Raw genomic sequence first — 25,161 nt, 5'->3', positions numbered from 1 at the left:
CACTATACTGTAGTTTGTGGTCATCTTTAATTTGCGTAGCAGAGATGAAATGATGATTTAGTGGCATTTACTGGGACCCTGAGGCACAGTGTGCTGGAAGGAATGATGCCCGCCCATACGGTCTTTAAAGCACTGCTGAGTAATATTTTTTTTTTTGCTGGGTAATATTTTTCTAACTGGTAAAGGTTTTTCAGTTGCCCTTGTGCCTGATATTTATATCTCAGCCTTAGACCATAGATATTGCTGGACATTCCTGGAGATTTCTTTTTAAAAGATCTAATTTCTTGTGAGATATTGATAAGATTTGGTTTGTGGTAGATGTATAGGATAAATGCAATAAACTGAGTGTGTCATGCCACACTTGGACAGAAGTGACGGAAAACAAGTAAAATAGCAAAGCCTTATAAAACAAAGCATTATCATGCTTATTAAATAAAACCTGATAGGTAGTAATTTTGATAGAACACACCAAAGCAAAGCAGATCCACACCATACTGTATATGGAGCAACCTAAAATTAAACAATTGCAAAAGGCAAACAGTCACTAATGCTTAATGGAGTAACTGTTTCTGTTCAAATCAAAGTGTGAATAAACGTACAATACGTATCCATGCATTACTGATCACAGAGAATAGCGTACGCACTTTGTGTCCATCGGATGCTCTCCAAAATGGCGCTACGCTGACACAGAGAGAGAGAGAGAGAGAGAGAGAGGAGACAAATTGTTGAATAAATGTCAGTATTTTTATTTTCTTCGCGTACAAAAAGTGTTCTCGTCGCTTCATAAAATTCAGATTGAACCACTGATGGCAGATGGACTATTTTGATGATTTTTTTTTATACTTTTCTGTGTTTTGACAGTGTAATTTACTTGGCAGTCAATGGGACAGTCACAAGCCTCCCGGTGTTCATCCAAAATATCTTAAATTGTGTTCGGAGGACGAACAAAGCTTTTACGGGTTTGAAACGACTTGGGGGTAAGTGATTAATGACAAAATTTCCATTTTGGGGTGGGGTATTCCTTTAACCCTGAAAAATTATTAACCCACTAATGCTTAAACCCTGACATATTAAATAATAGAAACAAATATTTTTCTCATAATTGTATGGCTTATATACAGTAGTATGATAAAGGAGAAGTTGGAGCTTGTACTGGAGTAGTATCAATTATATCCTGAGACCCAAAGTGAAAAAAAAAAAGCAATTTAGTGCAGTTTCTCATATTTTATGACAAACAAGAAAAATGAAATTCTTATTATAACAGATCTTTGGTTTAAAAGCAAATCTGTTTTCTTAACATTTTGTAAGTTAAACAACTCAGATTTGTTGCTGTTCTTAAATATAAATGCATGAAAGTGAAATTTCCAATTCAGCATGATTTACTGCAAGTAAGTTACTGCTCTGAAAAACCTTGTAGTATAACAGTTATTCCACAGAATAAGAGAGAGACCGATGTTGGGATGAAATAAACTACATTAAAAGTCATTATCAAGCTCCTGTTAAGATTTTACATTTTATGTAGACTACACTATTTGATGTAGGTCCATAATTTCAGTTTTTAATGAGAGACAGCTGCTGAAAAGCCTGTATTAGGGTATCATGCTCAGTCATATGCACTGGTTCATACTTAAAGGAAAAAAGTGTTTAATATCTTTAAACTTGCAGGAGATCAATACTACAGTATCTGTCGCCCAATAAACGCTTTCTCTCTATTACCCCACTGTTTCAAATACATTCTTTGTGGAATAACCTGAATAAAAGACAGGATACCAAAGGAAAAAGATGATCATATACATAACGCAATATATATATTTTTTATGTATCCATGTCATATTAAAGATTCTGTTTCTAACATCTACCAAAGATGTAAAGAAAAATTTTACTTCAATCATGTTTACTGCATTAAGTATTTTCAGTTGTACCTTCACCATTTCTAAACACACACACCAAGTCTGTGTATCAAGTTTTGTTAATTTCAGACGTTGTGTAAAGGAGATATAGGTTCATTCATAAAGGAGCAACACCAGACCGTCAGCAACGCCAGACTAATCAAAATTCTTCTGAGGACTATTTGTAATGAAGGTTTTAGAAATGATGCCAAATTTTGTTCAAATTGGACAAATAGGACGAGTTAAAAAAAAACAAAAAGTGACAAAATTCTGAGATCTAGTGTAAACGTAACTATTAGCTCACCAAAATCTACATTGAGACATTTTTAGAGCACAAGATATTGGTTTCAATACAAAAAGTTGTTAAAATATAATATTAATCTCTCACACAAAAATATTATATTTTATTTCAAATGACAAAAGCATTTAAATTAAGATATACATCATGTCACGAGTTCACACTTATATATAATTAGCTGGAGTATAGTAATGCGTAGTTGGCGTGCTGTCCTGGGGAAGGGCTCCGAGCTCGGGAATTGCCCAAACCCATACTACCCCGCAAAAAGCAATTAAGTGTTGGACAGCTGCCAGACTAGGATGCCTCCAAAATGCTCACTGAGATCTGGCGGGAGCTGGTTTCGAGAAGTCGCCTGTATGGCAGGCCGGGGGAGCCCACGTGCTCCGTGGGAGCAGCTTGTGGCATAGGATGGGTAGGCCCCACCGGCTGCTGGTATGGACTGTGTGGCTCGGGGCGCCCGGTTGGGAGGGCTTGAACCGATGCTCAACGGTGTGCTCGCTGCGTTGGAACGGGTGAGCCCTGCCGGCCGATGGAGGAGCAGCGTGATTGTGGCCCTGACCAGGAGGACCCAAGTTGCCTTGAGTGGAGAAGCTCACGGAGTCGGCGTACGGGCCCTACTGGCCGTCAGCCCCTTCTAATCAGAGGACAGAGGGCGGGTATCTGGCCGAGAGGGCCCATGAAGCCTCCGACTGGAGATCAAGACTCCGGACATCGGACGAGTGGGTCCTATCGGCTTGGCTGATAAAAACAAACCAATAAAACATTTAATTCATGGGGATGAAACACAGAAACCAGCCTCATTATGAAACCTATTTTTAAATGGATGTCAAGTTATCTATAGTCTCTTAAGGCTGGAGAACACTACATGATTTGTGCCCTGATTTTCCACAGATTTACAGTCTGGAGAAGATGATGCTAGCTGCCACAGATCAGAGCCAGTCTGCAGATTTGAGTTGCCAGAATCCATAGCAAATCGATTAACTTAACTTAAAGTGGACACCATCAGTTTATATGTAAAGTCTGTTTATGAAGTATTTACATAAACGTTCAGTGTGGAAGAGCTTAAAGAGAGCACACTGAGCTTAATGGGACCAGCAACAATTTTTAATCAATTTCATGTAATATTTATTAAAATGACAGGATTTGTGCTAAATAAATAGTCGAGGTCATGTATTAAGTTCATAAATATTTTAATATGAACAACTATTATTAACAATATCTATGAAATTATACTTTTTCATATTGATGTCACACTGAAGCTGTGTGATGCACTCTTTAAGCTCACCTCAAAATAATATGAAATCTTTCAAAATTACAGCACTGTAAAACGACAGACCAGCAATAAACTGTCAATTTATAATATTATGGATGTAAAAGTACAAGCAAATAATTCCTGTGAAGTAATATGTTAGCGTAGCACACAATCTTGTACAGCTAGTCAGCTAACTGTGTTCTGTAGCGTCTAAGCTGTGCTGCTAAAACTATCTTTTGGATTAAATGTAATTATTTCCCACATCCATGTTCCAGGTTATAATATGCAAAAGTTTGAACATTAATCTCTTAGTTTTACAATAAGTAGTGAAACTCTTTTGGTGAAAGTTTTTAGACAGCTTTCACACTATTTGTCTTCCAAAAAATTCATTACGCACAGAAACCTTGCACACTGAGTCCGATGCACTGATCGGTTGCAAAAAAAACAAAACAGTACTAAATGGAGTCTTCCAGTAGTGAGGGTTATTTAGTTATCCTATCGCTTCTTAAAAAGAGAAAAAGAGAGGAAATATTTGGTTCCAATATTGGATCCAATCCTGATATATAGAGAGGACGGAGAGAATCCCACTCCGTAGCGGGATTATCACGGGTGATTCAAAGTTTACTTCAGGATGTCAGTAGTTCAGTTTGATGCTTTGCTAGCGGTACTAGAGCTACATATTAAAAAGAAGACCACCAATTTCTGTGAACTCAGTGTGCAAGGATCTTTACAGTGCTTTGTGTTGCGAGACGAAGTTGACAATCGCCATTCTGGATTTTGGCGTTCGCTTGTACGGTGGCTCTAAATTGGCAAAAAAAACCTCAAAATGCTTGCTACGGATGCGAAAAACGCAGAAAATCGAACCCGATCAGAATTATTTTAATGACAGACGAAAGTTTTGGAGACTGTGTAAATTAAAAACGGAGAGCATCTGCAAGTGCTGACACTTTGACACTGTTGGTGGTGTAACTTAGTGGTTAAATATCTAGACCGGTAACTAAAAAAACATTGTAGTTCAAGTCCCAGAAGGGGCAAATCAATAGACCATCATGACTGTGCCATTGAGGAAGGCATTTAACCTTCCTCTAAAACAGGAATGACCCAATAAAAAGTGCACTGCTAGTTTCTTAAGTACAAGCATCAGCTAAATTCCTAATCTCTAAAACTGGTGACAGGCACAGAGCTCAGTTAAAAACAGCTCGGGATTTTTTCCAAAGGTAAGTCTACACTACACCATGATTGCATGACTTCAACATCACCTTCACTACGCTTCAGAGAAATCGTAAAGTTTGAGTTTGAATAGTTGACAAGAGCGCAATTCTAAACACAAGGCTATAAAAGTGGACTAGTAGATATTTCTGTTCAGCATGATGATGTTTAAAGTCTCTGAAATCCTCTGTAGTCCTACTTAATCCATTCAAACAACTCAAAGGCCCGGTTTCATAGACAGGGTTTAGCCTAAGCCAGGATTAGGCCATAGTTCAATTAAGACATTTTAGTAATTTTTATAAATGTGCCTTAGAAAAAACATTACTGGTGTGCATCTTGAGACAAAACAAAGACACTGATATATTTTAAGATCAGTCAGTGCAAGTTTCTTTCAGCTGAAACAGCTCAGACTTTCATTTTAGTCTAGAGCTAGGCTTAAGCACTCTATATTTTGCTTTTTAATTTATGTCTTTAAGTAATCAATACCATTTACTATTTATATTTTTGCATCTTCATGTACCAGTCTGAGATAGCTATAACATTATTTGGATTAATATTTTTTTTCCACATTGACGTAAAAATAACTATAGTTGGACCTGTGGATGGTTCTTAGCCAGAACATACTGCAATGTGCTATTGATAGTTTTCAGTCACATGACAGTCTCGAAGACTTGGAGGGCAAAACATCCATAGAACTGCTGCACAAGCATGTAAATTTTTCATCTGTTTCACAACCACAAATACTTAGATCACCTCTCAAACGAATAAAACAAAAGTATTTCTGAACAAAATGCTAATTTTGGCCATTTGCAATCCATATTAAGCACCTGCGGCAATATTTCAATCCCAAACAGTGCGACAAAACATTGTAAAAACATTTAAGTGCCTTAATATATTTAAAACAGTAATATTAAAAGATAAAATTCAGTAATCACCACATTAATGATGCATAGTTTACACAGGTAAACAGATGAGGCCGGGAACATGAACGCAGTCCGCTTGACAGTTCAGTGTTTTCCTTCGAATGGTTTTCTATGGGAAGCCGTTTAATGCGAAACTTTGCACATTGCGTTTATATTCTGGATTCATCTTCTTGCCTGTACAAAATATACATTATCAATAAGGTGTCCACTGAATCTCGCCTTTTAATATCTGCTTTTTACTACATTATTACTTGATGCAATCTGCGTAAAAACAGCTGGCGGTCAGTGGAGCAAAGCTTCGTTTTGCCCTCCAGGTGGGCGTTCCTATAAGGGTGTGACGTCACGTGAAAACTATCAATAGACTTCATGTTGATAGTAACAATTCAGGCTAAAAACACAAATCCTTCAGGAGAAGTAACTTTTTTTTTACTGGCAAATTTTCACATTATCTTTTTTCTATTATATAAGTGAATTTGTTTGTGCACATGCATTCTCTCATTTCACTGAACGAACCAGACACTGTGTCGGACATCAGCTTTCACTGTAATCTGTAGCCAAGCAACACTGACGCCTTAAACCAAAACACAGGCACGGAGCCATGAGAAATCAATATTCGGAGTCACTGACTGGTCAAAAGGCATTTGCACAGGACGTTGATCACGTTTGGATAAGCGATCAGAACAAAAGCCAAAGTCATTGCCAGTTTGGTAATTAGTGTTTAGTAGGTGGGCTAAAGTCGCTATTCATCCTCAGCCAAAGGTGCCATGTTTCCAACAGGCGTTGCCACAGGAATACCAGCTGGTGCCGCCGACCAGTTGAACCCGGCTTACAGCCAATAAGGCAGATGCACACAGTGACCTGCAAAGGCTACTGGGATATCAGACACAGATTTACCCAGACAGCTGGGAAAATGGTTAGCAGGGACTGAGAGAAGGAAAGATATGAAGACGGAAAGCTGCACAGAGGAAGACAAAGGAACAGATGGATGAGTTTCAGGAGGGAGTAAAACATCACCACATACCGGTACCAGACTTCATGAGCACCAATCAAAACTGACCACCCTTTGCTAACCACTTACAATTATTCCCTCTAAAAGTGGGGTGTCAAAACGTGCACCCTGAGTACCGAAGCCCTGCGGAGTTTAGCTCCAATATGCCCCCAACACACCAGCCTGGAAGATTCTGATCATCCTGAAGACCTTGATTAGCTGGTTCAGGTGTGGTTAATTAGGATTGGAGCTAAACTCTGCATGATGGTGAACCTTCAGGAGTAGGATTAGACTCTTCTGCCCTAAAAAATTACTAAATGTAAATGTTTAAGAGTGGGTTAAGGTGTAAGGGATGGGTCAAAAGTGTAATTATAAATGTAATTGCATGCAGGCATTTTTTTAAATAAGTAAAATGTAAAACATGTATGTACACAATAAGTGCATTGTATCAAATTATTAATTTAAATGTAAGTACATAGTAGTTAAGGCCACCTAATATAAAGTGGGGCCAATTATTTTTTTTTTATTACAGTTGCACGTTTTTAACCTGAAATGAAAGAGATGACATTTAAAAATTAATAATAATAATAAATGACAACAAAAGACATCTTTTGTGAGGCAAAAACAACTATACAGCACTATCGGTGTAACAAATCACAAATTACCCCTGCAGTCACATTAGTGAAATTTCGGCAAAATTTTGCAGGCGAAAAAAGGTCCATTGCCTATTGCCGATAGTGTAGTGATGTATGAAGCACAACTCACACAGAAGTCGCTTTCAAACCAAGCAGTTTTTTTTTTTTGTTGGTTAACCCATTTAATCCAAGTCACCAATTTGTTGTAACCGTTGCAAAATCTGCAAATCTGAAATTCCCAATTTCTACTGGATTTCTGTTGAAATAAATGGATTGCACCCACTAAAAATTAGTCAAACAATGGGAAATGTGACCACCCCTTTCTGAGCTTGTTTATTTCATAAATTCAAAAAGACTTGGGAATTTAGAAGTAGCTGCTCGGAGTCTGACGAATCCATCAGTGGAAGAATCCGTCAATCAGAAGTTATTACTTTCTGTGATGTCTGTCTTGAAATGAAGCAAATATTACTCAAGAGTACTCAAGACTAATGAAACTTTAAATCAGAATCACTATCGACTGGTTGTTCATATGACACAGTTAATTACCACAGGAATTACTGAGTAACATCTGAATCAACCATGCGTTTACAGCTATAAATGTGTCATCAAAGGCCAATCGAGCCATAAAATTGAACAAACTCTGGAATGGAGAGACTTCAGAATCAAAGAATACAGCCATCACACCCAATTAAAAAGAGAGAAGCCTCATTGCTTATCTGAAACTAAGTGTCATGAAGATATAATAGATCAAACAGCAGGTATTTTTAATAAATAATGTTTCGTTCCAGTGTTCCTGACTGTTCTCCCTTAATCTGTATCATCTGGGAAATGAGTCTGTTTGACTTTAAAATGCAGTACTTTAAGCTCTGCTGGGTGATAAAGTTTTATGTTGCCTTCAGATGGATGGCACTACATTAAAAAAAACGATAGGCCTCTTACCTTTATCTTGCATAAGCAGAATGAGAACAGCTCTGCCATTCCCAACCGCAAAGTCACAGACAGAAATAGCTGACTTGGGTTGAATTCATTTAGCCTCCGCCATTGCTCATGATGCAGAAGGTGGCCGCTCTGTGATTGTCACCCTGTCTCACACAAGCTCCTTTCCCCCGCAAGCTCTTGATTAGATTACTTTTACCTGTCCCGCAGCAGTGGCGCGGCACACTCTGAATATTAGCTTTTTGACTGGCTCATAATCAGCTTGAGGAATGATCTAATACTCAGCAGCTAATAGCAACTCCTGTGACGGCTCGCCTTTCTCGAAATTAATTTGGCCTTTTTCACCGGCTTGCCCCGCTGAATAAGCCACTGCTCTCAATCGCTCTCTCTGCAACACAAACACACTTGCACACAAACAGAGAGCCCATTCCTTTTTAATTCTCTTCTTTTAGTGTCACTATTTAGATTAGAGGTTCCTAAACGTTTTACTATGAAGAGCCAAAAACTTGACTGAGGGCAGTGGGGGAAAAGTACATTTTCTTCATGTACACTGCTGTTCAAAAAGTGTACTGACTGCGCACATTAGCAAGTTCAGTCACAACACTGAACTGATGTTTTTTTAGGGCTGCATAGTTGAGTTTCCAAAACTGATACTGCTATTTTCCCATTTATCTCTGTAGATGCTTTGACGCAATCCGTACTGTATAAAGCGCTATAGAAATAAACAGGGTTTCTGCAGGTTTTTTTTAAGGGGAAAATATGAGATTTTTAAAGAATTTAAGGCAAAGTAAAAATAAAAAAAATGGAAGGGGACTAAATGGAAGGGGACAAAGAAATGTAACAAGAGAAACAAGGGAAAACTAATTTTTCTGTTTGTTGTTTTTTTTTAGTTTTTTTAAAGCATGAACACTTAATTTAATTACATTTCTCAGAAAACAAGACTTCTTGGTTTAAGAATGTGAAGTGAAGTGAAGTGACATACAGCCAAGTATGGTGACCCATACTCGGAATTCGTGCTCTGCATTTAACCCATTCAAAGTGCACACACACAGCAGTGAACACACACACACCGTGAACACACACCCGGAGCAGTGGGCAGCCATTTATGCTGCGGCGCCCGGGGAGCAGTTGGGGGTTCGGTGCCTTGCTCAAGGGCACCTCAGTCGTGGTATTGAAGGTGGAGAGAGCGCTGGACATTCACTCCCCCCACCTACAATCCCTGCCGGCCCGAGACTCGAACCCACAACCTTTGGATTACGAGTCCAACTCTCTAACCATTAGGCCACAACTTCCCACATGTTTAGATATCTGTACTGGAAAAAAATACTTAATGAGATTTAATGCGCAACCTTATAATTTATGACTTCCTGCTCTAATTTAAGACCTTTTTAGGCCTAGACCTTTCAAAGACCTGCAGAAACCCTGAATAGGAACTTAACTTGGAATTATCATGCCTGTAAACAAACCTTAAGTTAAATTTCGCTGTGCTCTGTTTTAACATTTTAAATTTAAGAACATGCCATATGCGAATTACCCCTTAAATAGCATTTCTGAGTGACAACTTGCTGGTCTTCGATCAACATATGATTAACTTACTTATACACTGAAAAGATTTTCACTCAGAAAACTAGTAAAACAATGTATTAAACATGGAATTTTGAATTATACAGTGTAGTTTACAACAAAATAACGTAACATCAACAAACATAGGTTTCCTACCCTCTTTGTCATCGTGTCGTATGATGGCGTCCTGGATGACGTCTGAAAGCGTGAAGCTGATTCTTTGTTTTTTGCGGTTGGTGGAACGGGGCTTGGGGAAGTTCTGCTTCTGTAGCGTCCGCTCACGCTCGTAGTAGACCCGCAGCTGCTCGCAACGCATGCGTCTGACCAGCCTCTGACGCTGGCCCAACGGCAGAGACTCCAGCAGACACTGGTCTATCTCCATATTCTGCCTGAACACGTTACATAGCTGAAAACAACCTGCACAGATAGAAAGAGGAGAGCATGTGCAGATGGTTCAGGTAAGAGATAGATGGGAGATGATAAGGTGAAAGATGAGGGAAGAGGGAAGAAGGAATAATATCAGTTATCAAACACGAAGTATGACTTGTAATAACATGTTTACATGTTAATCATTTGCAATAAAAGTGCTTTAATATGTCAAGGTAAAGAGTACCTTCAGATATTATATAAATATATTTAAATATATTTTTTTTTTACACAAATGTCATCACATTTAAGCTTAATTTATACTAATTAGTGTCTAACCTGAAATGTAACGGATACATAATCTTGCCAAAAAAAGTCCAAAATGGCAGCTTAGTGAACTTGCTTGCCTTAAAAAGAATTTTATCTAATTCTGCTTTGAAAGTATGCCTTTGGCATACTGTTTTCACCATACTATATTTGGGATACACTAATTCTAGTCTTGCATACCATTATTATTACAGGCAATATGTGAATTAGCATGCAGTCTTTATGTCCTCTACTTAACCAGAACAAGAACAAGAGCGATGCCAGACAGATAGCTCTGTGTATTTCTCAAAGCTCAGTCCATTCAAATATTGTCTGGCGCACTCTGCTGAGTGTCTGTTTAACCTTGAGAGAGCCGACTCGCTCCACATACGGCACTAGAGACTGAATTATCATGACTCAGCATTTCTCCTGCAGTAGCATGGAACAAAGCCAATGCCATCCCTGCACTCACACTGTAAAGAACTGCTGAACGCTCTAGGATCTGCAAGGGGCTGTAAATAAAGGAGAAAACTGCACCCACTAAGAGACATATACTGCAGGTTATTGTGAAGCAATTATTAAACAATCACTGGCATGAACCTCCAAGAGAATGTAATTAAATAATTGGGTAAATTATGGAAATATGGAATAACAAACATTGTGGGACTATTAAACTTTACCCTAATTAACACAGAATTATATGTCCAGCAAATGCATTGATGCAACAGCCACTAAACAAACTGAACTATCAGTGAATCCTCAATAAAAGTGTCTCAACCTGTGGTCTACTTCCACAACAACTCTAATGCATCTTCATCTCTGCTGTTGAGTTTCACTTGTATTGTTATATAGTAGAGAGAGTGTAGATAATCACAGAGGAAAGGGTAAATGTGCTCTGAAGTTCCAACTTGTGTATCCAGAATTACCAGCAATGCTCAAAGTTTCTGGAGAACTGGTCTTAAGGAAAATTTTTATTGACATCTCACTTTTTTTTTTTAACAACCCGATCTCATGAAAGTGCATTTAAATAGTACGCCAAATAAAAACAAAAACTTGTGGTATTGATACGCAAAAATGGACGTTGGCATGTATGTGATGGGTAGGATTAGGGTTGTGGGGTAGATGCGCATCGTATGTGACCCTGGACCACAAAACCAGTTTTAAGTGTAAATTTTTCGAAATTGAAATGTATACATCACATGAAAGCTGAATAAATTATATTTCCATTGTTGTATGGTTTGTGAGGATCGGACAATGTTTGGCTGAGATACAACTATTTGAATATCTGCAATCTGAGGGTGCAAAAAAAAATCTAAATATTGAGAAAAATCGCATTTAAGTTGTCCAAATGAAGTTCTTAGCAATGCATATTACTAGTCAAAAATGAAGTTTTGATATATTTACGGTAAGACATTTACAAAATATCTTCATGGAACATGATCTTTTCTTAACACCCTAATGATTTTTGGCATAAAAAAAATGCACGCCAACAAATTTAGTATCATATGCACACGAAAACTGCATATTATATGCATGCCAAACACGTATATGACACATATGTCAAAGTCCATTTTTGCGTATCAATACCACGACTTAATTTATACACATTTTCATGAGACCAGGCTCATTTTAAAGCATCTTGCACCATGACTGTAATGTTCTTTAAGTGATAAGGTTGAAAAAAAGTAAAGCTAGCAAATCTAATCATTTAAATAACAATCATTTATATTAGTCATCGATTGATATATCAGCCGATATTCACTACTTTTTAAATATCAGCATCGGCCAATAAGTTTTTCTGTTTCGCTGATAAGTGCATGAAGCTGGACTTTTATTTTGATAATATTTCTTATTATCAGCCTTCAATAGTGTACTGTCTTTGTTTACCACCTCTTCCTAATAACTTATTATTAAAAACAAGTGTTAAATGGTATATGAAAAAAAATTATACTGTTTGTCTATCTATCATAACTAATAGTGCACGGTTGGTTACAGTGTGTGCTTTATTTATTTGATGAAAAATCTATAGGGTAAACGTATTAAGCTCACCAAAATCCACATTGAGACATTTTTAGTGCACAAGAAATTGGTTTCAGTACAAAAAGCTGTTCAAATCAAATATTGATCTCTCACACAAAAACATTAATTTTATTTTAAATGATAAAAGCATTTCAATTAAGATATACATCATTAAATTCAAAAAGTCTGGCTGTGCTTAATGGGTACATTTTTGTACCCTTTAAGCACACCCCTGTTCCCATTAAGCTCACATCATGTTTTATTAAAAATTCTTGTTTATTTTAATGAAATTTTTTTAAAGAATAATTGTAAAACATATATATTTTTCAGGTACAAAGTCAATCACAAAAGAAAAAAAACAGAACACTAGAATCAAGCAACAAGGCATTCAATTTGATCAGTTATATATTCATAGTGAAGTGCCATCTAAGCACATTATAACATCTAGGTCCACGTTCAGCTAAGTAACACATTCAAAAATCTAATAATTAATAAAAATCTAATTTTTGAAAAGATATTACATTTCTTTACAGCATGTGTTATTTACTATCTTTATTTACCCTGTTATCGACATCAGTCATCAAAAAAATTCATATCGGTCAGGCACTGATACCACATTGCATCACTTATGAAATCTCTCCCCTTACTATTAGACCATGACTCTTATTTCATTTACTTTAAAATGCCCTGGACACATCGCCATTCCACTCACAGACACAAGTGGAAAAATCACCATTTACATTTAAAAATAAATGTTAATGCTGATAATTAAAGGCTTGAAACGTTTGAGTCAAACTGGATGCCCTTCTCCTCAAGGTTCAGTTGCTGCAATCACAGAGCTGCTCAGTCATTCTCTCACACGTTCCATCCATCCTTAGCGTGCAGCGGAGCCGGCGCCAGCCGCACACGTCATGCATTATGAAGCCACTCACCACCCATCTCACCCGGAGAGAGATGAATAAGAAACATCCACAGAGAAGATGAGCTCACGTTAGAAGAGAGGCTGAGTGTAGGAGCGCTCAAACGAGAGTTAAAAAGCTTGGATGAGTTACAAGGAGTTTATGTGACCTTGCTGATGCAGCCGCTTCTATCAAAGCAATCACAAGCACATCAGTCCTCTCCCTCGAGGCTGTGTTTTAGGAACAACAGCGGGAAGAACGGCTTCTCTCTCTCTCCCTCTTAGACACGGCGTTGTGCAAATCTGTAATTACTAAGATAATTCAGGTCACCAGAAGCCCTTCAGCCAGGGAAATAAAAGTTTGAAAGTCTGCCTTCTCTTCTCTCTTTTATTCACACACATACATACTCTCTGTCTCATCCTGTTCTCACATGCCTGTTAAACAAAGCCAAAAACCCCAGTGACAAACAATACTGAGCCTTTCCCAGGGTCAAAATTCCATCCATCATATTCTATTCCACTCTATATGAAACTGCTTCTGATGAAGACAGAAGGATCAGTTCTATTCAGTCAGCTGAACCCATCATAAACTCGATTCTTTGAACAGTATATATGATGAGGACAGAATTCAATCTGTTCTTTCCATTGCCGTTCAATATGTTGGGGTTGGATTTTTCAATGTTTTTGAAAGAAGTCTCCTATGCTCATGAAGTTTCATACATTTTATCAAAATAGTAGAGATACTGTGAGATATTATTACAATTGTTATGTAAAGAACTGTAACTATATTTGAACTGTAGCATCATTAAAACTATATATCGGGTTTTATTCAAAAAACAGCTTCCAATGAAGCAAGACTGTTTTATTCATTCAACAGAATCTGTACAAACATTATCAGTTTTGTTCATGGAACAGTTTATGATGATGACAAAAATATTATTTTCTGTTGCATTTATTGATTCGACAGAACCTTTGAATATATGTGACACTGGACCACACTGTCATAAATTCACCGACCATCATCTGATGAAGACAGCAATATTCATTCTATTCTGTTCAATTCATACAAGAGAACTTATGATGACACAAAGTTATTCCATTCTGCTAATAGGACAAACACATATACAATTAATATTGTATACAATTAACCAACACATATCAAATAAATAAAACATAGAGTGTTTTCCAACCTTGTTCCTGGAGGCACACCAACAGTACTTCCAATTTTTAGAAATCCTCCTAATCAAACACTTGGTTTAATGAATCAGTTTGTTAAGGTAGTAGAGACTCTATGATAAAATAGATGAGGAGTCATCCAAAATGTGTGCCTCCAGAAACAGGGTTGGAAAACACTGCCTTAGAAGACAGATGGTACATGGAATGTGATGCTTACAACATAAATTATAATTCTATAATTCAAAATGCATATTCCAAAACCTGTCCAAACTGCTCCTCTACCCTCCGAGTCCTTGTCTCTAAGGACATAAGAGGTCAGCCACATAGCATTTAAAAAGGCAATTTGATGTAATAGAGTATGGGGACCTTTTATAGCTGTGAGTGAAAGTAGCGTTTCAGGAACCTAATTTGACTCCTAAACCATTAAAATGGAACACCGCTGCTGAGCTCTGCTGGATCTCTAGGTCAAGTCGTGAAGAAAATGCATTAACATTACTTAAACTTCAAAGACAATGACTAATCTTTTTCCAGAGACCCAAAAGCACAAAAAGCCAGACAGCTGAAACTTTTTCTATTAACTTTTTAAGTCAAATATATTATATTTCCACAGTCAGATGTCAGAAGACCCTAAGGGAAAAACAGCTCTCTGAAACTATTCAATACTGGCTAGCTGAGCTGGTTATGAACTTAAGCCGAGGCTAGTTTTTTTTGGTACAAAAACTGTGCATCTTGTTTAATGGATTTTTAGGAGTATTATTGGAAATCAAGACAAAAGTACTGAAAAATAAAATGCTTTTTTGTGATGTTTCTGTTGAGAGGATCTGTACTCTGTGCTCTGAGCTGTGATGATAATCAGACACCGGCTGAGGAGAGAAAGAGAGCATGACTGATGCTTTCAATCTGCTCCGGGAGAGATAACTATCTGCTTACAGCATCACACCTGTTACAAACGGACACTGAAGAACACATATGCCATCATTCAGTGAGGAGATTTGCATATAGTCTGCTTTACTGTGTATTTCACTGTGGGGCACGTGTGAAGAGAGGAGTGAGACACTAAACAAAGTGGCATATGGAGCGCATGAACTTCAGAAGGGCAGTTTATAGGTTAAAAACATCCTCAGGACAATAGACAAAAACAGAGAATGTGAGAAAAACAAACTGATGATCCCAAACCACAACTGACTTAAGGCAAAAGAGAACATGCCAAAGTGTAAGAGGATTGTGAATGATATATAACCGTTTAATGGTTAAATACCTCCTATTGCATACCTAATCATATTTTCCATATGTTTAGATTAATAATAAAGTGACTAAGGCCCGGTTTCACAGACAGGGCTTTAGTCCATAGTTCAATTAGGCCATTTAAGTCATTTTTATAAACGTGCTTAACGGTGTGCATCTTGAGACAAAACAAAGGCACTGATATATTTTAAGATCAGTCATTGCAAGTTTCAAGAAACACTTTTGCCATCTCTCCTCTTAAGATCTGCAACAGAATGGGATGCAGAAGCAGAATTATTCATCCCTCCTCCAATCTTGTTCCTTTCTCCTTCCTAATGTTTCCTTCACTGAGGAAAGCAGCAGACGGGCTCTCTCTCTGTGCTGACTCAGTCTCTACTCTGATAAGACTGTGAAGATTAAAGGCATTTTAAAATAAGCTCCGGCACTGCAGTTAAATAAGCCTTTGGTTGTAAAAGAATCCAATTAACCTAAAATCAGTTCCATAGCTTATCTTCTTTGTCTCTCCCCAGGAACGCACACTTTAGAAAGAAGGGCTACAGCACACCTCAGAGGAACCAGATAAGGTCTTCACACTCCTGAGCTCTCACCTAACATCTGACAACATCCATAATGTGCATTTATTTGGTACCACACAGAGGGCTACAGCTCCATTTCATATCATCAATTCTCAACGTGAAGCATCAGGAGAATTGAGAAAACCTTTTTTTCACCTTCAGTCTTCTCTAAGACTTGCAGCTCCTCAAGTGCTCTAATTGCTGCACTTCCAAAGCCTAGAGATTTAAATGCAGTGCCGTGAACATTTGCCCTTCAAACGCACAGCAATATCAGACACACTAAGAGCAATAGGGATTTCCACAGCTCCACTCAACATGGCTTTGGAAAACATTTTTCCTTGTTTAAAGCCTTGAACAGAATCCACAAGACTCAGCCATAAGCTGAAGTCAGTGTAACATTCCCAGAAAACACCCCCAACACACACGGAGAGGAAGCATGAACGCAATTCCATTAACAAAGAGAATTAGCCGAGAGCTTTCATCTCCCCCTCAGCCTGCTATCAGTGAGCCACAGATATGTGGGACAGTGGGACAGTAGCATGGCAGCACATACAGTATAATCAGAGGACTGTATAACACAGGCTCAGAGCTCATATGAAACTATATTTCTCAGAGACACTATTTCTTAGTCACGGAATCAAACGAGCATGATCCAAACTCAGCCAAGAGAGTGAAGATCATGTGGATCTTCACACGGAGGAATATTACTACATTCTGCCTGGCAAAGGTAATGGCTTGCAGTCCCATTTAGAGAAACTATGAAGGGAGATTAGGAGCTGATGCATGTCTCGCAAAGTAGGATAGTAAAATTGAGAAATAAATTGGAGTGCCTGAATGGAACACATCTGGCTATTGGTAACAAGCAATAGTTTCAATGTAGGTCAAGACTTGGAAGGCATTACGAATCATTTGTGGTGGTCGCGATAGGAGCACAACAACATAACGTTGCATGTTGCATGCCGAGTACACTGAACAAGTGTGGTAAAATGCTCTGTCTGTGGTTCTACAAAGGCTATAGGCAGAGTTAAAGGAACAGTTCACTCAAAGGTGACCATTTTTATCATTCATTATGTTTGCATGTCTTGCATGTGTCAGCTATACTGTAGGTAAAATGAGCTGGCAAACAAAAATAAGGTTGTCAAAACTGCTAAAATGAATTGTGATGGCAGCATCAGCAAGAATTAGACTGATAGTTACAAACAAAACAATGTTTTGCCATGTGTGGCAAATATGTTGTAAAGTCAAAGTGACGTGACATGTGGCCAAGTATGGTAACTCATACTCGGAACTAGTGCTCTGCATTTATCCCATCCAAAGTTCGCACACACACACCTTGAATACACACTGGAGCAGTAGGCAGCCATTTATTCTGCGGCACCTGGGGAGCAGTATGCAATGTAAAATTTGAATAGGAGGGGAACATTTGGCATTCTAACTCAATATAACTGCTTTCAACAGATCAATCTTTATTATTACCAAATTTATTATGTATAAAATTTGCAGAGCATTCGATGCGAACCCAAAAAAGCTGCATCTAGCCTATAATCTCTTGAATATGAAAACACAACAAACAGCAAATCCATTTGTCTTAAAGTGGTGGAACATAGTACAGAACAAAGTGCAGCCATTAAGTTGCCCCAAAAGGTCATTGTGTATTAAAATGTAAATAAAAATGAATAGAATGAAGAAAAAAAAAACATATAAATATATATGCCAGTATATATATAAAATAGGTATACCTGACAGAAAATTATTTTTTTTTTAGGCCTATAGTATTCATTGGCTGACTGTAGTAGGTGATTTCATATAATAATGTAAATGTAAACTCATTATTTGTCAGAATTCCAACATTATAATGGAATCATAAGCTACTAGTCATAAGAAGGATTAGGGTCCTTGACCAATTAGAATGAAACACATCAAAACTGGATGAAGGGGCCTCAATATTTTGCCCTTTACAAGACACAATATCATTAAAGGAAGAAAAAGATAATCTACAGCAATTGATCCCATGCTTTAAGTTATGTTTTAGGTGGGATATTATGAAAGCAAAAAGCACTAAACAAGACCAATATCCTTGATTTATTAAACTATCAACACAGTATACACCATTTCCCCATGATATGTAATTACAAGTAATTTGCCTACCGGCAACTATAGTTGCCACTTGGACTTTTGACTAAGTATACAAAAAACTATACTCTCTTGTAAGAGTTGTTTTGTTTGGATGATTCTACAGACCTTCATGATTATGTAGATATACATATGTCAACAAAAAATACTGAAAATTGTATTTCTTTGGGAGGGTTTGCCGTCGCCATGCCTACTGGAAGTAGGGGTAGGAAGTTGACAGGAAGGAAGTGAATATCTTTTTTTTCCCTTGAAATCCTATATTTGGTTGTTTGCTTGCATGTCATTGAGACATAAAACATGGATGACATTTATAAATATACTTACAAAAGGAAAATGACAACTATAATCTGTGGCAACTATAGTTGCCGGTGGGTTTAAATGGGTTAACTATGAGCAGATTGAAAAATAAATAATTTGTAAAAAAAAAAAAAAAAAAAAAAAAGAAAAAACATTCAGATTTAAATATTAAATATTATAAAATAAATAATTTAAAAATAACTCATTTTAAACATGAATTTTTAATCTAAAATCCTTACATGTAAGCCCTTTAAAGCCATCATTTGGCTTCAAGATTTGGAATACTAACTAAACACATAAGCCGTGTGTACAGTTTTCATGACATTTATTTTTAAGCTTGACAGCCCCCCTTCACTTTTAATTTCATTATATGGAAAAACAGGAGCCAGGAGATTCTGCAAAATATCTGTTCCTCAGAAGAAAGAAACAACTAAATTTTAATTTGTTGGTGAACTATTCCTTCAACTTAAATAGTATAGTATAGTAGTGCAAACCAAGGCAGAAGTACTGTATGACTGCTTATCTGCATAATTAGTCAAATAAATTTCCAGTGGTGAGGAACAGAAAGCAGTTTGGCTTCGGATATTAGTAGAACAGTTGCATACGCCAAAGGGCAGAAATGAGATGCTGCTTTACTGCTAGTCCCAGCATGAGACTGAGTGAACCAGGAATGAACTCCTGTATTTCTCTGAATCCTGTCTCGGTTTCGTCTCTTTCTTCAGCTGTTCTCCATTGCAGTCGTTCCTTTAAACTCTCTGTCTGTCTAATAAAGCCATCAGCCTTTTTCGTTCCCTTTTTACAGCCTCTTTACAGTCCCATCCACCCATGTTTTATATTCAACCATTCAATCACCAACATTTCCAGCAGTTTCTTCTTGACCTCATTCATTGCTGTCTGTTTCTTACTGGCTTCTTTATGGCCTACACTAAGAAAGTGCATAACCGTTTTATAGAGGACTGCATTAAGTCAAACACAGCCTTCACCCACACGGCAAAATTCGTTACAGACATAGACCTCTGCTGAAATAGCATGTCCTACCTATTTTTTGTCTACAGTGCGATGCATTTCAGAGTGGAACAGGACTAGAAAGAAACAAGGGAAGAACTTGATTTTACCCATCTGCAATTGATTGTGAGAAGTGGGTGTTACATACAAGAAAGCAGTGAGAGCTAAATGTTGACTGGGACATTGAGGCTTCAACGTTGACTGGGACATTGAGGCTTCAACGTTGACTGGGACATTTAAATTCACCATCAAGGGAATATCATTTAATCCTAATGAACACTTATTTAAGTGATATCAGTCAGGTAGTCTGGATATATGCAGTTAACAAAAAAAAATTAACTTACAACACCTGTAACCACTGGGTAGACTAGCTAGACTTAAGAACAGGATTTAGAAAGTCTGGATTGCCTACAACAGGGGTTCCCAAACACGTTCCTGGAGCCTCCCCAACACATTTCAGGTCTTGGAGTTGCTACTAATGAACCGATGAGTTGAATCAGGTGTGATTGATAAAGGAGACATGCAAAATGTGCAGTGTTGGGGAGACTCCAGGAACGAGTTTGGGAACCCCTGGACAACAACAATGGCTAAATAGCAGGTTGGCTATTGATTAGCATTACCCCAATAGTCCAGGGTTGTCCATGAATGGGCCATGAGAATGTAGACTACGAAAGTGCATTAAGAATGTAAACAGGGCTCCGTTTACACATTTTTTTTACTCACATCTGACCCAGATTGGATATTGTTGCATACATTTAAAAACGCACAAGATCAGTTATTCAACCATCCAATCTGAGCCACTTTCGAATTTGGTTTTAAATCCGAGATGTGTCCGATTTAAGGATATTTGATCTACGTCTAATCACGCATATCTGATTCCAGTGTGTGGTAGGCTTACGAAGCAGATCTGTCTGTACGTGCTTACACAAACACTCAAAGCTTTTCTAGTTAAGGCAGATATTTTGAACCATTATTGCCTGTCTTCAGATGTTTGGAGTTGGTCCCACCACTCCTGCCATCTACAGTAGGTACAGTATAAAGCCCATGACACACCAATCTGACATCTTACAACATTTTACGTCATCCTACTTGAGCATGCCAAATACACATATTTTCATAATGGCATGGCTGTCTGGAATGAAGAAAGTGATTGACATGATTCATATTCAAAATAGTAGGCAAGTGCTGATTTATTTATGGTTTGTATATCCGCAGTCCTATTTTCGGTGTCTTTTTTCTGAACAAATATAGACTTGCCACCTGCTGATACAGACAATCGCAAGTCGCAGGCGCAAAAGTTGGCCATTGACTGTAGTGACTGTTCAATCACAACTTTTTTAGCCCAGATGCACACAACAAGTTGGATTTCATCAACACTAGTTTTTTGCTACGGTCTGGCAAAATATCCAAATGTGGAAAGCATTAAAGCTGTCCCAGCAGGAAAAAAAATATAATTGCTTTTGCGATTTTATCTAATTAATCACAATTGATTTTTGCAAAGATGAATTAGCACAAGACCATTCGAAACTCAACAGGTAAAATGTGGTACTACTAACAGTAAAAGCAAATGGAAAATTCAGCTTGGGGAGGAAATAATTTTAAACAGAGATATTGTATATGAGGCCTGTCTTGTAAACAGGTAGGGCCAAAAAAAAAAAGAAAACTAAAATTATTTTAAAAAAAATATTGTAATGTATCCAAAAGATTTGACCTTGCATTATAAAGTGAATTAAATTTTTGTGATATGAATTTTTGCATAAAACACAATGCGTTTTTTTAAAAGTTGAAGTTTTCTCTTGAGCATCACATTTTTTAGTTTGCAATGTCATGCTAAAAAGACACAAACACAATGATCAAATATCCATAAGACTGAAATTGCAAAATGAAAATAGGCCCAATGGAAACATATACCTATTTTCATTTTGCAATTTCAGTCTTATGGATATTTTTATATATATAGCAAAAAAGTATTTATGCTCACTTGAGGTGGTTTTTTAGGCAATTTAAAATAAAGGAATATTTTGCAAAACTGATATTTTGCAAAAAAAAATAAATCACATGATCATGACATAACCTCCAAGAAACACCTTATACGTAGCCGCTCTCAAGTATAAGCAGATTTCAATGCCATTAATGTTTGGATAACCCCTTATTTACACTGCACACATCTACAGCGCATTACGGCTCCGACGCAGCCACTCTCGGGTTTATACCAGCCACATTTCAGAATCGTCCCAGAAGACGCTCTCCGCGCTTCTTCGCAAAAGATTCACATCTACATCTCATTCAATACAAAATAATGGCTAGTGCAGTGGCCGCAATATACCAAAAACCTACCAGCATCTGTCACCATGACTTATCGCGAGGGAAAAAATTATGTTTTAGTCGCATAATGGAAACGCCGTCATTTCGCGATAGTTTTATTATCAACATTTATAAAATAATCTCAAAAGTGTATTCACTACTACTGTCAAATGTAGTCTATTTTGTACAATACTGAAATTCACACACATGCAGTGTGTCATGGGTACTGGCTGAGTTGGTGACACCTCTGATTGATTCCAAAATATGTCACTCGTGTGTGACTGAACAAGTCACGGAGAGAGAGGTAGTGAATGGCAGGAGTGATGGGATAGAGAGGAAGATGGGTGAGGTTTCCTTCTTTCTCTTAGTTGCTTCTGTGTCTCCGCTTCCAGGCTGTCAGGTATTGATTTACACTGGAGTATCGTACAAGCTTCTGTTAATATAAGAGGCAGGGGAATAGGGAAGCATAAATTAGAAAGAGAGCACTCTCTCTTTGTCTTTCAAACATAAACACACTCAACTTCGTGAACACACAGAGCATGCAGTGACTGTAAAAATCTCTTCTTTCTTCCCTCTCACAAGACTGATGGGATCAGACAAACCCAAATGTGAAAGATTTCCATAAGCATGCACTTGTCTCCTGTACTAGATCTCAAACCTTGAGGGGGATCTGAGAAGTGCACTAGTCACACGCATAAACACACAAACACGCTCTACAGAAACACACACACACACAATGTTCTGTTGGCTTTGCACCTGAGTGCGCGACCTTGCGCATTCTCTCACTGTTTGCCTCTGGCACTGGCCACCGTTGAGTCTCTGTCCTCTCAAACACACAGGAAGGAAAAGTAGAGGTGAGGAGAGGAGAGGAGAGGAGAGGAGAGGAGAGGAGAGGAGAGGAGAGGAGAGGAGAGGAGAGGAGAGGAGTAAGTGATAGCACAAGGCACTTTCCATGAATGCAATACACTTTGTCTATTACTCTTAGTAAATTATTAGAGGCACAAATCTATATATATACTTTTATCATTTCAACTTAATATTTTAGGGTCCCGAAATGTTGGTGCATTACTAGTTTTATCAAATTATGTAGTGCAAAAAAACTAAAGTAGATATATCAAATGTCTGTACGATTGAACTGTCATGCCTTCTCAACTGTATCAAACAATACATTTTACAATACTTTAAACTAATATTCAGTTTACTAAATAACTTTAATTTTATACAATAAAAATAAATAAATTGAACTATCAACTCATTTTAATAACAAAAAATGCATGTTTATTTCAGCATTTTCAGCTCAACCCTGTTGCTGCAGTCCCCCAATATTATAATAGGCCTACTAAAATATATATATATATATTATTATTAAAACATATTAAAATTAACATAGAAAATAACATAATTTGGAAACTTTGTGCAGTGCGACAACTTGTTCCACAAAAATGTTAGTGTTGGCAAATCATCAAGCCCAATCTTGTCCATTTAAGTTAACATTTGTCTTAAATAAATGGGAAATATAAAATTATCAATCTGCAAACCACCTTTTGATCCAAACTAGAAAGCAGTCACATCTAAATTTATCAATTTAGTCTGCAACTGGTTACACAGACATGCCCCAAATATTAACAGGGTCGCAAATCTCATAAAATAACTGGGAAAAATAGCTTATAAATATTTATTTGACCTCCTGAGATTGACAACAATATTTTCTGTATAGGTTATGCAAAATAATTTTTCTGGATCCAGTTTGTACTCGATCCATGGTAAGTGCAACAAACAAACAAAAACATTATTAAACAGAGCAAAAGCATAATATAATCCACTAAAAGCGACAGAGGGGTGTGTGGGTGTGTGTTCAAATGAGCAAAATATACAGAGAAAAAAAAACATTAGAGATGTAGGAGACTCTGAATAAAGATGAAAAGAGACGGGTGGCGAAAGGACGAGTTTAACAACTGCCTTTCATCTGCAGCTGGCAACACAAATGCTTCCTGATTACCACCTTCTCCCACATCAGCATCTCCATCCGCTACATCCGTTTCAGTCTAATACACTCTCCTTCCCTCTCTCCATTATCCTACCTGACACTTTCTCTTGTACAGGTGTGTTCACGACCACACGCCCACCACAAATACAAAGCTATACACACCAGAGAGGGATCCTGCAGGGGCTGTCAGACTGTCTGAAAGCGAGCAGACTCCCTCAGGAGGTTCCTACACACCTGCAGCAGCAGATCCAGGAGCCACTGGTCAACTTTCACACTGCTGCATCCTGCTGCAACTTCACACATGCACACACATGCACAGAAGTCACCAAAACCAATCCTGACAGCTCATCATCCGCTCTCAATGCACTGTATGCGTACATGCATTTAGTGTTTTATTGCATTCACATGCAATAAGCACCCACGAATTCTGATTAATATCTGCTGCCTTGACCTGCATGCAGATACACACCCTCCATCAGACACATATCTTCCTCCTGCCTCTCAATCACTCTCTCCAGCAAAATGACATCATTGGCGAAATGACATCATGGGCAGATGCATGCAAGGAAAGACGCCTCTCTCGCGCGGCTCATTACTCACAGCATTTGATGAAATGATAGTGTGACATTTTCTCCGCGTATCACACAGCTACAGGTTCAGTCTCTCCGGTGCGGTGCTGAAGTAACCGGTGCGATACATCATTCAGAGCCCGGCAGCTGATATTCGCTTCATCTCCCCGTGCATTATTAAAGGGCGATCGGGTTGCAGAGCCGGTTGTGGTTGTAGTAGTGAAGGAGGAGCGGTGGATGGATAAGGTGACCGCTCGCTCGCTCGCTCTCCTATCGGCAGCCTCTAGTCTCGTCGACTCCGCGGAGCCTCTCTATGACCATGACCGCCACACGTGCTATTGTAGCGCCGCTGATTGACGCGGCCTTAACTCCGCCCACCGCTGCACACAGAAACACGCGCCTCAGAAAGAGAGCGGAAGAGGCTGATGGTGAGGATGGAGAAGGTAGAGATGAGAGGAGGTAGGAGGTTTGGGGAAGGATATAGGAGAGGGAGGCGAGTGGATAAATGTTGGGTTTAGATTGAGGGAGAGAGAGTCTGAGCTCTGAGGTAAGTTACTGCAGTGCGGCTATAAGGTACTCTGGAAGCACGAGATGCGACGCGGGAAATAA

The 25,161-nt window shown here is 38.1% G+C and overlaps 1 protein-coding gene across 1 annotated transcript in view; it reads right to left on the bottom strand.

Annotated features, from left to right (window-relative positions):
- Positions 1 to 24,611, bottom strand: part of LOC306876884 (unconventional myosin-XVI-like) — a gene marked incomplete at both ends in the record, with an annotated part of 162,128 nt that extends 137,517 nt beyond the window's left edge. Inside the window, 2 exons of the mRNA XM_079428326.1 lie at positions 9,850 to 10,110; positions 24,584 to 24,611. Of these exons, the coding sequence (XP_079284452.1) occupies positions 9,850 to 10,110; positions 24,584 to 24,611 (289 nt within the window). The remainder of the gene's footprint in view (positions 1 to 9,849; positions 10,111 to 24,583) is intronic.
- Positions 24,612 to 25,161: the final 550 nt, after the last annotated feature.

The sequence above is a fragment of the Barbus barbus genome (genome assembly GCF_936440315.1).
Source record: "Barbus barbus genome assembly, chromosome: 11".
In the NCBI taxonomy this organism is placed as follows: domain Eukaryota; kingdom Metazoa; phylum Chordata; class Actinopteri; order Cypriniformes; family Cyprinidae; genus Barbus; species Barbus barbus.
Note: the sequence above shows the minus strand (reverse complement) of the source record. Positions and strands in the feature narration are given on the sequence as shown.